Source organism: Triticum dicoccoides, chromosome 5A (genome assembly GCF_002162155.2).
Source record: "Triticum dicoccoides isolate Atlit2015 ecotype Zavitan chromosome 5A, WEW_v2.0, whole genome shotgun sequence".
Lineage (NCBI taxonomy): Eukaryota > Viridiplantae > Streptophyta > Magnoliopsida > Poales > Poaceae > Triticum > Triticum dicoccoides.
In genome coordinates, this window is record NC_041388.1 from 342,081,773 (window position 1) to 342,093,485 (window position 11,713).

The window sequence follows — 11,713 nt, forward strand, 5'->3', positions numbered from 1 at the left end:
CCCGGCGCGGCCCGGGGCGGGCCCAATCTGGGCCTCACAGGCCCTGGCGGCGGGGAGGAGAGAGAGGGCGACGTGGCGGCGCGGGAGAGGCCGGACGGTGGCGGTTGACATGTCCGTCAGTGGTGGGGAAGTGTCCGGCGGCGCGAGGGGAAGAAGACTAGGGTTTCATCCGCGAAATTTCGGGGAAAGTCACTTATTTATAGGTAGAGGGAGTTAGGAGAGTCCAAATAAGGTGCGGTTTTTGGCCATGTGATCATGGTCGAATGACCGAGAGGATAGAGGGGGTTTCGATGGGTTTTGGGCCACTTTGGAGAGGTGTTGGGCTGCAACACACACGAGGCCTTTACGGTTCCCCGGTTAATCGTTGGAGTATCAAACGGACTACAAATGGCACGAAACTTGACAGGCGGTCTACCGGTGGTGTACCAAGGCCGCTTGGCAAATCTCGGTCCAATCCGAGGACGTTTAACACCCGCACACGAAAAGAGACAAAAGGGGGTGCTGGAGGACATAGGAGCGCCGGATTGCAAAACGGGCAACGGGGAAAATGCTTGGATGCATGAAACGAACACGTATGCAAATGTGATGCACATGATGACATGATATGAAATGCATGACACGCAAACAAATGACAAGGCAACAACAGCGAATAACTGGCAGACACCTGACGCAACGGTTTCGGGGCGTTACAAGACCACAATCCAAAAGCTATACCAATTGACATCCACCAATCCATGACACCAGATAGCTTTAATTAATCCAACTGACACTTGGAATTATTAGAGATATATGCTTTTTCTACAAAAAAATATTAGTGATATGCTTCATCGAAGGAATTTCAAGGTAAGCTGAGACATACCGTGTGCTTTGTCCATCTTTTTCTTTTGAACAATGCTTTTGTCCACCTATGGAAGGAAAGGATTAGTTTCACCTGTTCTTTTTATTCCAAATTCAAAACATGTGTAGGGCCCATCTATGACGCATAGGGACTATGTGTGAATTTACTATAGGGACGTGGCATGGATGTGTGGCAAATTGCACTGGCGGTTAGAAGGGATTTTGGTCATCCTTTCTGCAATGAAGTTGTTTATTGCTTGCTGGCACATTTGAAAAATAGTAACGGGTACATATTTCAAGGGCAAACATACCTTCTTCTAAAGCATGGCGCAACCAGATTACCCATGACATCACCATGCACGAGCGACGAATAGGGTGAAGAAAAAGCATAGTGATCAGTTACAATCATAGGTTGATAGCCCACCATAGCCTCAATTGTAGCATGTATATATCCCTTTCATTTGAGGATCTCTTCGTATAGTCTTTGTGCAGTTTCTAAATATCTTTTTTGAGCTTTAGTAAAGTTTGTTGCGGGGTTATTGCCTCACAGTTCCGGGTCTAAAAAGGAAGGGAAAAAACATGAGACCAACAGTAAGCGAAGTTGGAAGAAAAAAATGTAGTACTCCCTTAGTCCGACTTTATTAGCCCATTTTCTTATTTTGAGACACATTTTAACCATAACTTATCTAATAAAATATGATTTGTATGTAATAAAAAGTAATATCATTAGAAAAAAGTGAATATGAAGGCAACAATATAAATTTTAATGGCATATCACTAATGTTTTGCTTGTCAAATCTACTGTCAAACTTAGAACCAAAATATGAAGGGGCAATAAACCCGGAGAAAGTAAGGTTGAACTATTTTTTAAAAACTAGACCAAGCCCCTATTGATTTTTAATAAAGAAGAAGATGTGAGACCCATTTAAGAACCAAGGTTCGAACACGCGGCGTCTGGGAGATATGGAAGGAGAGAAATGCATGTGTTTTCAACAGCAAACTCCCCCATGCTGAAGACGTGCTGCACTCCATCAGAAACACGATCGAGCTATGGAGAATGGCGGGAGCAACATGCCTAGAACCCCCCTTTGGGGAATATGTAGCGAGAGATTAGGCCGAGGGCTAAGCCGGTCACCCTGTAGTTTTCATTTTTCAAACTGCATCCATGATCGCTTGATCACCCTCTGTTCTTCCGATGCTTTCTTCTAAATCAATGAAGCCGGAAACCCCGGATCTTTTAAAAAAAAACACACGCTGCGTCTGGGAGGAAGCGCTGCCCCTAACCACTGAGCAGAGCTCATCCACAAGGTTGAACTATTTTAGTTGGGATTTCTGACCCCACTCACATTATAGAGGTCAGCCAGCAACTGGTAATGTCTTGCCAAACTCACGTAGCCTAACTTCCCCAAGGAGGATCAATATAACAGTTATGAAGTTGGCATCAAAACTTCACCTCGGGTCTATTTGCGACCTCAGAGCCGCCTACGGCCGGCGGCCCTTTGTTGGAAAACGAAAATTCACACGAGAGGTTCCTATCGCATAAACACATCAGTTAGAGCACTGAAAAGGAGGAGATCTGCAATCTAGCTAAGCAAGACGGGGCTCCAGAAAAAGAAAACTTGTATTCCCTCTTATAAACTAATATAAGACCTTTTAGATTAATCTAAAAGGTCTTATATTAGTTTACAGAGGGAGTACTACCAGTAGTACGAGCACTGTAGAGCCGGTGGGGACACGTCCGAGTCAGCATCAATCTATCAAGGTACGTACTCCTCCTACTAGCTAGGTGGGTTGTTGTTTTCCCCGCCGAAGCTTGAGAATGCTGCCATCCTATTCGCAATCGCAACTGCAGGCAGCATTAGGTTTGCACTCCAAAGTGACACCTTGTTGCAAGTGGCGGTATGCTCGGTCTCGAAAAAGAGGTCACCTTTGCAAGTGGCGCATTTCCTAACGTTCTTCTGGGATCAAGTGAAGCACACGCCAGGGAGCCGGGACCAGATGCGCGCAAACGATAATGCACTTTGGGACGAACTTTTCAGGGATTTGTTGCTGCGTAGCACCCACCGGCTATAGTAAGGCGCATCTCATCTGCATGCATTATGCAAGATCGGTCGAGCCGACAAGACCGGAGAGAATGAATATATTAGGGCAACTGGGAGGGAGAGAGCGGATTAGTTAAGTAAAGAGATCATTGCTCGTCTGCTGATGCAGGCACGGATGGGTGCCAGGGAGCGAGGAGCTACCACTAACCACTGGGCATTTGATAATTCACATGATTATGTGTTGCCAGGTCACCGAGAGCCACTTCACTGGGATCTTATGCCATCTTGAGAGTTGATTAATCCAGGGACGGGACTGGGGATAGCTTTGATTTGTGTACGTACGTACTTTTACGTAGGATATTTATAGGATATCATTTGGGCTAGCTAGTTAACAAGGCAGGGAGGGGGTGGGCATGCATACGCTAGGCCCTTTAATTGAAACCCGCCACCCGTACGTTCGTCCATGATGGATGAACCAATCAACCACCATGAGCACGACCTGGCAGCCGATCCGTCGCCAAACTGGCGTATTGCTACAGCCTACAGGGCACAGGTGCCTGCCTCTTGTGCGACACCAAGAGGCGCGCCGTGCCGCGCCCGCGATGATTAGTTTTTTTTTTTTTTTGAAACAAGAGCCCGCGATGATTAGTAGCTGCGGAAAGCTGCGTCGTCTCGTGCAGGGCCCGGGTTGATGAAAGGGATGGGAAGCTAGCGATAAACATGTCAAGCACGGACTGGTCCAACAATGAGCAGCCAACAATTTCTACTGGCAAGAGACGCGAGAGTGACGTCCGTGCTGGACCTACGCGAGCGAGGCAGCGGAGTCGTGAGCGGCTCTCGCGCACGGCGCACCCCAAAGTTGTTCCGCGTCTCTTTCCCATCGGTTTTGAAAATGTTAGAACCTTCTCTCGACCGGTCTCTTTTCGATTTCCCTCCGTTTCTTTTCTTCTTTCAAAATTCTTTTTTCTTTAAATTTAAATTAAATGCTTGCATGTCTTTGAATTTCAGAAATATTTTTAACCAAATTTTAAACATCTTATAAAATTCGGAACATTTTCCTAAGTAATGATATATATTTTTGAAATTTATTCAACATTATTGAAATTCACGAAGAGTATTTAATTCGTGGAATGTTTTCCTTTTGTTAAAAAACATGATTTTTTTTTCTAAAAAAGAAGAACATTTTTATATTTTGGGACATTTTTATATATACCACAAACCCAAAGTTGCACGACGTGCGTGAGTGATCTAATAGGAAAACCGTTCTAGAAAAACGCATTCTTATATATACCACAAGCCCAAAGTCGTTGCTCACTCGTCCCTGTGCAGAGATTCAACTATTTGACGCAGAGAGTGTCTAATAGGAAATTCCACTAGTTGCTAGTTTTTTTTTTTGAGAAATTCCCACTAGTTGCTACTATCGAATCAGCGAGGACAGAAACTCTCTAACCTCAAGGCACTGTCAAAAGAATGAAAAGAAATTTATTTTCACAAAACTATGATAATCGCTAGAAGTTGATAAAGAACATAGTGATCTTGAAGATCCGAGGCAGCTAAATTTCTCAGATGACGGCGGCCCGAGAAATCCTAGGCGGCACCCTTGGTATTCCATTGGTCGCTAGTAGTTTTGATGTCTGTTTTGTGATGTGCGACAGGGGGCTAGCACGTGAGCTACTCAGGGCCTCGCAATCTATATTCCACGCGTTTTTCCGAAGATAATGCACAATATTTCACATGTAAGTATGGAATCTCGACCAACAGGGATCCTATACGGCGTGCTGGACGCTGGTTAGCGACCACGCGCGTACCCCCGCTTCCCCGCTGCTTATGTTTCGCCCGGCCCAGCTACCTTGTTTCCGGTTTTCAAAAGGTTCTAGAACCTTCCCAAATAGGGTTTTATTTTTTCCTTTCATTTTTTCTCCTTTTTCATTTCCTTTTTCCTTATCGTTATCTTTTTCAATTTTTATCTTATCTTTTTTCTTTTTTTGTTTTTGTCCACTTTCATTTTTTAAATTTGTGAACATTTTTTGAAATTCCATTTGTTTTCAAAAAATTAACATGTTTCAAATTCATGAACAATTTTTCGACATCGTGAAGATTTTCGCATACATGAACATTTTTATCACTATTCATGTACATTTCTTGAATTTGTCAATAGTTTTGGGAACTCATGAATCTGTTTTTAAATGCTAAATATTTTAGAATCGATGAACGTTTTTTGAAATTTGAAAAACAAATTAGATTCGCAAACATTTTTTGACCTTTGTGAACATTATTTAACAATATCGTGAACATTTTCTAATTCACAATCAGTTTAATTTCACAAATAAAATTGTGAATATCTGAATATTTTTTATGATATCGCGAACATTTTTTCATACGTGTATATGTTTTAAAAATTCGAGAATTTTTTTGAACTCATGTACATTTTTTGAAACTTGTAAATATTTTTTGGATAGGTAAATGTTATATTTAAAATCACGAGCATTTTTTGAATCCTTGAATATTTTATGTGTTGTTGATTTTTTTCCATAATTCACACTTTTTTTGCATTTTTGCAACCTTTTTGTAATATTGAATTATTTTAAAGAAGAATAAAAATAAAAAAGAAAAAGAAAACAAAAAGACGAGAAAGAAAAAATTGGCATCCAGCCCCGCAAATGGGCCGGTAAGTGGCACCCCGGGGGAAGGGTGGGTGCGCGTTGACTTGTTCGGCAGCGTGTACGGGGCTGAATAGTAGTTCCGCTCAGGCAAACAGGGAGAATATCAGGTACTCCGACCCTTTGGGGTGCTCCCGGTGCACCAATGCCGATAATTTTTTTAAAAATATTTGAAAAATTCTGAAAAAAAAACTTAGCACATTGACACATCATTGATGCATCTTGTCACAAAATTTCTCAAAATTCAAAACATTGCTCGAGATACAAAATGACAAATTCCACAGTAAATAGTACATAACATAAGTTGGGCTTTAGATTTGGCCCATTATCACATTGATGTCAAATTTGTTATTTTTGTATCTCGAGCAATGTTTCGAATTTTGATTTAAAATTTCGTGACAAGATACATCGATGTTGTGTGACTGTGCTAACTTTTTTTAAGAATTTTTGAAGCACTTTAAAAATGTTTTTCGGCATCGGTGCACCGGGAGCACCCAAGGGGTGGGAGTACCTGATATTTTTTTCCTAGGCAAACGCTACACTCCAGATGGGTACATGGGCCGGCACAACTTCGGGTCTTCGGTGTTCATCAATTATTATTTTCGTTCCCTCTCTCTTGTGTGTCCTTCTCTGGTTTTTGTCTCCTTCTATTTCATTTTACTTTGATTTTTCGCTCTTTCATTTTGGTTTTCTAAATTTACTTATTTTACGGTTTTATGTTTTATTTAAAAAATTATTGGTTATTATATATATATTCATGACTATGTTTTGTAATTTATTTTAAAACGGTTTGATATTTGTGAACTATTTTAAAATACATGAACATTTTTCGTAATAATTTTTTTCTAAAATATTTTTTTTTCAAAAAATCATGTTTTCTCATTCATGAACATCAATATAATCTATAAACCACTTTGAAAATTATCTGATATTTTTGTAATTTGTGAACATTTTCTAAAATGTACAATATTTTATAATTCATGTTCAATCTTTGAAATGATTGATCATTTTTAAAATATTTGCAATGATTTTTATATAAAATTCCTAAACATTTTCCAATAATTCATGAAGAAATTTTAATAAGAAACCGCTAGCACCACCACACCGAGCTGCCACCATGGCGTCGAGCAGTCGCTAAGGCCCGATGTCGCCACACTTGTCAGTAGCCAGAAACCGATCCATGTTGGCTAGATCCAAATCAGGCAAGCCCATGACTCCTAGCCGTTGCTGCCACCAAGGCAGCACCCCTAGACGGAGCCTGCACTACAAGCGCTGCCATTGAGCAGAGCCATCACCGAAACTTCACTGCACTCCGCTGCCAAGTACTCCTTCTAAAGGAAACCATGCTACCGCCAGGGATAGGGGCCCGGGCCTAGGAGAGGCCCCGCCACCACCTGCACTGCACGGGCTTCGCCCGATAGTGGCAATGGAAGGGGGGAGAGGAGGGCTGGCGGCTGGGGGAGTTAGGGTTCCTTCGTATCACCTTGGGAAGGGATACACGTTGAAACGGGAGTTTTCTAGCACCATCTTCAGATGTGCAATACTGCAACCCTTCTCAATCTAATATTCTTCTCTGTCTAATTCGTTATGTAGTTCTGCAAAGTGAGCGTAGATGGTTAGGTTTATTATAATGGAAACAAACCATTAAGGTTCATTTTCTTAGATTTATTCAGACATTTGGCGACGTTCACATTGACTAGAAGCCATTGAATATCAAGATGTATCCTAGATTTGCTCGGCTTCGATAAGGGAGGGGTGAAGATGATGGCGTCTTCAGCTCGCTCCGGTGATTGTAGTCATCGTTAGTTGGTCTACGGACCTGGATTTTTTTTAATTTTAGGTGTTCTTTATACTACATAGACAGTTGATCAATAAATCATAAGTTTTCTTGGACAAAAAATGTTACCGTGTTAGAAAAAGTATATGATTTGTCGTTCTGGTGACATGTCCAGTCAAATCCACTCTGGAACGCTAGTGGACATGTCAAGCCACGTGCACCATCGCAACGCCCAACAACCACATTGGCCCTCCTTCAATCTCAAAAAAAAAACATTGGCCCTCCTTCGGCCGCTGGTCCAATTTGGTTATTCTTAATTCGATCACACACCGCACCAACCACTCCCTTTACACCAAGATTTCAAAAAAAAAAAGATGGCTGGATCCGACGACTCCGGCCGCGCTCCGGTGGCGTCGATCGGTCTCTGACGCCGTCGACGGCGTCGTTCAGAACCTTGCTGCTCCAGAAGACAAAGCAAAATTACCATTGATTGACAGTGGTTTCCACTAAGTGGCTTGTGTGTTAGAAGAACCAGCGGCGGCGGCGGCGGCGATGTCGGAGCCGGTGGTGGTCGTGGGCGGGTGGGCGAGCCCGTTCGTAACGCGAGTGTGCATCGCGCTCAGGCTCAAGGGCGTGGAGTACGAGTTCCTCCAGGAAGCGGTGGGCAGGAAGAGCGAGCTGCTGCTCAGGTCCAACCCCGTCTACAGGAAGATGCCCGTGCTGCTCCACGGCGGCCGCCCCGTCTGCGAGTCCCTGGTCATCGTGCAGTACGTCGACGAAGCTTTCTCCGCCGCCGGGAAGCCCATTCTTCCGGCCGACCCCTACCGCCGCGCCGTCCACCGGTTCTGGGCAGAGTACGCCGACGCCAAGGTGAGCCAGCCATTCGATCGTGACCACTGGATCTGAAACGCGAGTTATTTTACTGTTCTGGTAATTGATCATGGCTATCTGTTCCGAGAGGTTGCAGCTCCATTCACCACTTCGGACACTGAGAGGTATGGTCGGCGGCGACAAGGCCGATGCCGCGGAGCAGGTGTCCGCCGCGCTCCGGCAGCTCGAGGAGGCCTTCCTGGAGTGCAGCGGCGGGAAGCGCTACTTCGGTGGGGATGACGTCGGCTTCCTGGACATCGTCGTTGGCTCCTACATCGGGTGGTTCGGAGCCGCGGAGAGGATCGCTGGGCTTCCCGTCCTCGACGAGGCCAGAACGCCGCGGCTGGCGGCCTGGGCGGTGCGGTTCTGCGCGCACGACGCCGTCGGGGACCTCGTGCCCGACGCCGCCAGGCTCGTTGAGTTCGGCGAGGTGCTCCGCGCGGCGCTGGCGGCCAACGCTTCCTCCCGGCCGTGAGGCGCCGCCGTGCCGGGGCCTCGGCGAGGGGATCCAGCTCCAAGGCTCCAGTCTGGTTGGTTGGGTTCACTTGTCCCTACAGACCCGCACATACGTCTCTGAATAAACAAGGGTAATATTATTCAGCGAACTTTGCTAGACTTACAGACGCAAGCCACGGAAATTATTTACGGACTGAGCTGGACATGTTTAACTGGAAACTGGGGGCAGTGGGACCCGTCCTTGAAATCAGCGGGGGAGAGGGATTGGTCATTGGTTAGTGGGGTGCAGTCCGTAAGATTCATATGTATATTGCCCGTAAGTGTAGCATTTTTGATTATTCAGCGAATGTTCGCCGGAGGTGCATGTTAAAACAGAAGTTTTCACGGCAATTTATGGCAAATTTTTTCAAGTGAGCATGGGAAATTTCACATAAAATCCTCTGTTTGCAAGAAGTTGACATGTGTTTGTGAAGAAATTATCATGTGTTTTTCGAATAATTTACCATACAAAACATTCGCAACTGACATGTCCCACAATAGACCTTTGCTAGTTATTAGGGTCCATAAACAATTGCCATACTCCGATGGGCACAATCCTAAATGGTTTAAGAATAAATATTAATTCAGTGGTATTTTAAATGGTTTTATGTTTTATATTTCGTTCCTGTCGTAACTTTTGCCTGTTTATAATATCAATACACATTGTTGCGACGAGTTGCGTTGGTATGCTTAACATTACGCAAGGCCCCAAACTTCCACGCCTAACCGCCATTGTAAGAGTGTTTCTACACTTCAACGTGTTTTTTCTGGGAAGGCCATCATGACTAGTTTTATTGGCTTAAAAAGGAATTACATTGTCCACAAGGTTTGAGACCAGACAGCCCGAAGGCTCGTCCGTCCAAATGCTAGAGAATTTATTACAATAACTATGTTTAGCTAGCACATACGCCGCTTTATTTGCATTACGAGGACAATGCTTAAATTTGACCTTCCCAATCAAAGTCGAAACATCGACACGCTCCGCGAAGATAGCAGCAGCTTCGTCCCACCATCTTGCTTGGCCACAACAGGAGTCAATCACTGTTAATGAATCGGATTCTGCCTCTACTCGCGTGAAACCTAAAGAGTTTGCGAACTTCAGGCCATCCCGCATTGCCAGCGCTTTCGTCGTGACCACGCTTGATGCCACAGGGATATAGATACATTGGGCTGCAAGAAATGATCCATTCACATCTCTGATAACCGCAGCCGTTGCTCCCACTCCTTCTTCGACATAAAATGCTGCATCAACATTTAGTTTGACAAATCTAGGCTCCGGCTTCTCTCATCTATCTTGCACTGAATCAGTTTTCTTCGCATTTGCCTGGTCTAAATTATTAGAAATTGCAAGGACAGATATAGGCCATTTGAATGGTGGTGGAGTACCATTATGAGTGTACTGGCGTCGGATCCACCACAGGTACCAACCTCCCACCGCTATGACTTGCTTCACATCCAAATTCGGTTTGATGGGCACCTGTCTTGGTGGGCCGACCAGGATGTGTTCTAGTATGATTGACCCCGAACGATCAACCCTTTTCGCTTCATTGATAATATCCAATATTCCAAGTCGAGACCACATCTCCGTAGCATGGTAACAATCAAATAACAGGTGCCTCACATCTTCAGCCGCATTGTGACATATGGGGCAAGCACCCTCTATGCCAACATGCTTGTTAGTGAGAATGGACTTTAGGGGTAGGACTCCATGTAGTGCCCGCCAACAGAAAATTTGAACTTTACGTGGGATTTGAAGCTTCCACGAAATACTCCAAAACCGGTGGTGTGCTTGACCTCCCTGGCTGCGCTAGTGCATTTGCATGTTTCCTGAAAGTCCGAGTCCATTGAGTATGGTAAGCTAAACGTACAGAGAAGATACCTCTTCAGTCCGGGTGCCAAGCTATGGAATCTTCAAAAGCATTGTAATTCAGCGGGATCTCTAGTATCCTTCGGACAACAACAGGATTAAAGATAACTCTAATCAGATCCTCGTCCCAGTTCCCACTTATGGGGTCGATGAGGTCGTTAACTATAGACAGGATAGTATGACCCTGTGGCGTGATCACCCTTCTATTTGCACTGCTTGGAACCCATGGATCGCTCCAGATATTCACTTTCTCCCCTGATCCAATACGCCATATATACCCCAATTTGAAAGTCTCCAAACCCCTCATAATAGTCTGCCAGGTAAATGAGGCACCATTTTTTAAAGTAGCTTGAAGTAAACTACCATTAGGGAAATATTTCGCCTTAATACCTTTGGACATAAAGAATCCGGGTTGTTTAGTAACCTCCAGCATTGCTAGGTTAAATGAGTATAGGTCTCGGAATCCCATGCCCCCTTCACTCTTCGGATAGCAAAGTTTCCACCAAGAATACCAAAGCATTCTCTTATGTTCCTCATCATCACCCCACCAGAACTGGGAAATTAAATCAGTAATCTCTTTACATATTCCTTTGGGTAAACAGAAGACTGACATAGCAAACACCGGAATAGCTTGTGCCACAGATTTCAATAGGATCTCCTTTCCTCCAGTGGATAACTGTTCTCCATCCAACCTTTGAGCCTCTCTTTGATTCTCTCAACAAAGTGCTTAAAGCAGTCACTTCTATCCGCTCCCACCATTGCAGGTAGGCCCAGATATTTATCAGATAGTGCCTCTGTATCAATGTGTAGCTCCTGACATATTTCAGCCCTAGTGACAACAGAAGTATTAGGGCTAAAGAAAACACTCGATTTAGCAAAACTCACCATTTTCCCTGAGCTTTGACAGTAAGTCTCCAGAACATGCTATAAGGAAGCTGCATTAAGCGTCTCTGCCTTCATGAGAATTAGAGAATCATCAATGAATAAGAGGTGTGATACTGATGGTGCATTTCTGCACACTCTAATCCCTTCTATGCCACCAACTTCTTCTTCATACTGCAATAGACTGGAAATACCCTCTGCACAAATGAGGAATAGATAAGGGGAGAGGGGATCCCCCTGCCTAATTCCCCTTGTAGGGTTAAAGACATCTGTTTCTTGTCAG

General features: G+C 44.3%; 1 protein-coding gene across 1 annotated transcript; it reads left to right on the plus strand.

Annotated features, from left to right (window-relative positions):
* The first annotated feature begins 7,628 nt into the window (after positions 1-7,628).
* On the plus strand, positions 7,629-9,019 carry LOC119301415 (glutathione S-transferase U18-like). The gene is made up of 2 exons (XM_037578376.1): positions 7,629-8,186; positions 8,284-9,019. Exons 1-2 carry the CDS (start codon positions 7,869-7,871, stop codon positions 8,659-8,661), a joined length of 696 nt encoding a protein of 231 aa, XP_037434273.1. The 5' UTR covers positions 7,629-7,868; the 3' UTR covers positions 8,662-9,019.
* Positions 9,020-11,713: the final 2,694 nt, after the last annotated feature.

What these genes read in the sequence shown, in the direction of transcription:
- LOC119301415 (XM_037578376.1), top strand. Translation starts at nt 7,869, where the DNA reads ATGTCGGAGCCGGTGGTGGTCGTGGGCGGGTGGGCGAGCCCGTTCGTA. An exon ending in CAGAGTACGCCGACGCCAAG is followed by an intron (nt 8,187 to 8,283) that starts GTGAGCCAGCCA and finishes GAGAGGTTGCAG; the next exon opens with CTCCATTCACCACTTCGGAC.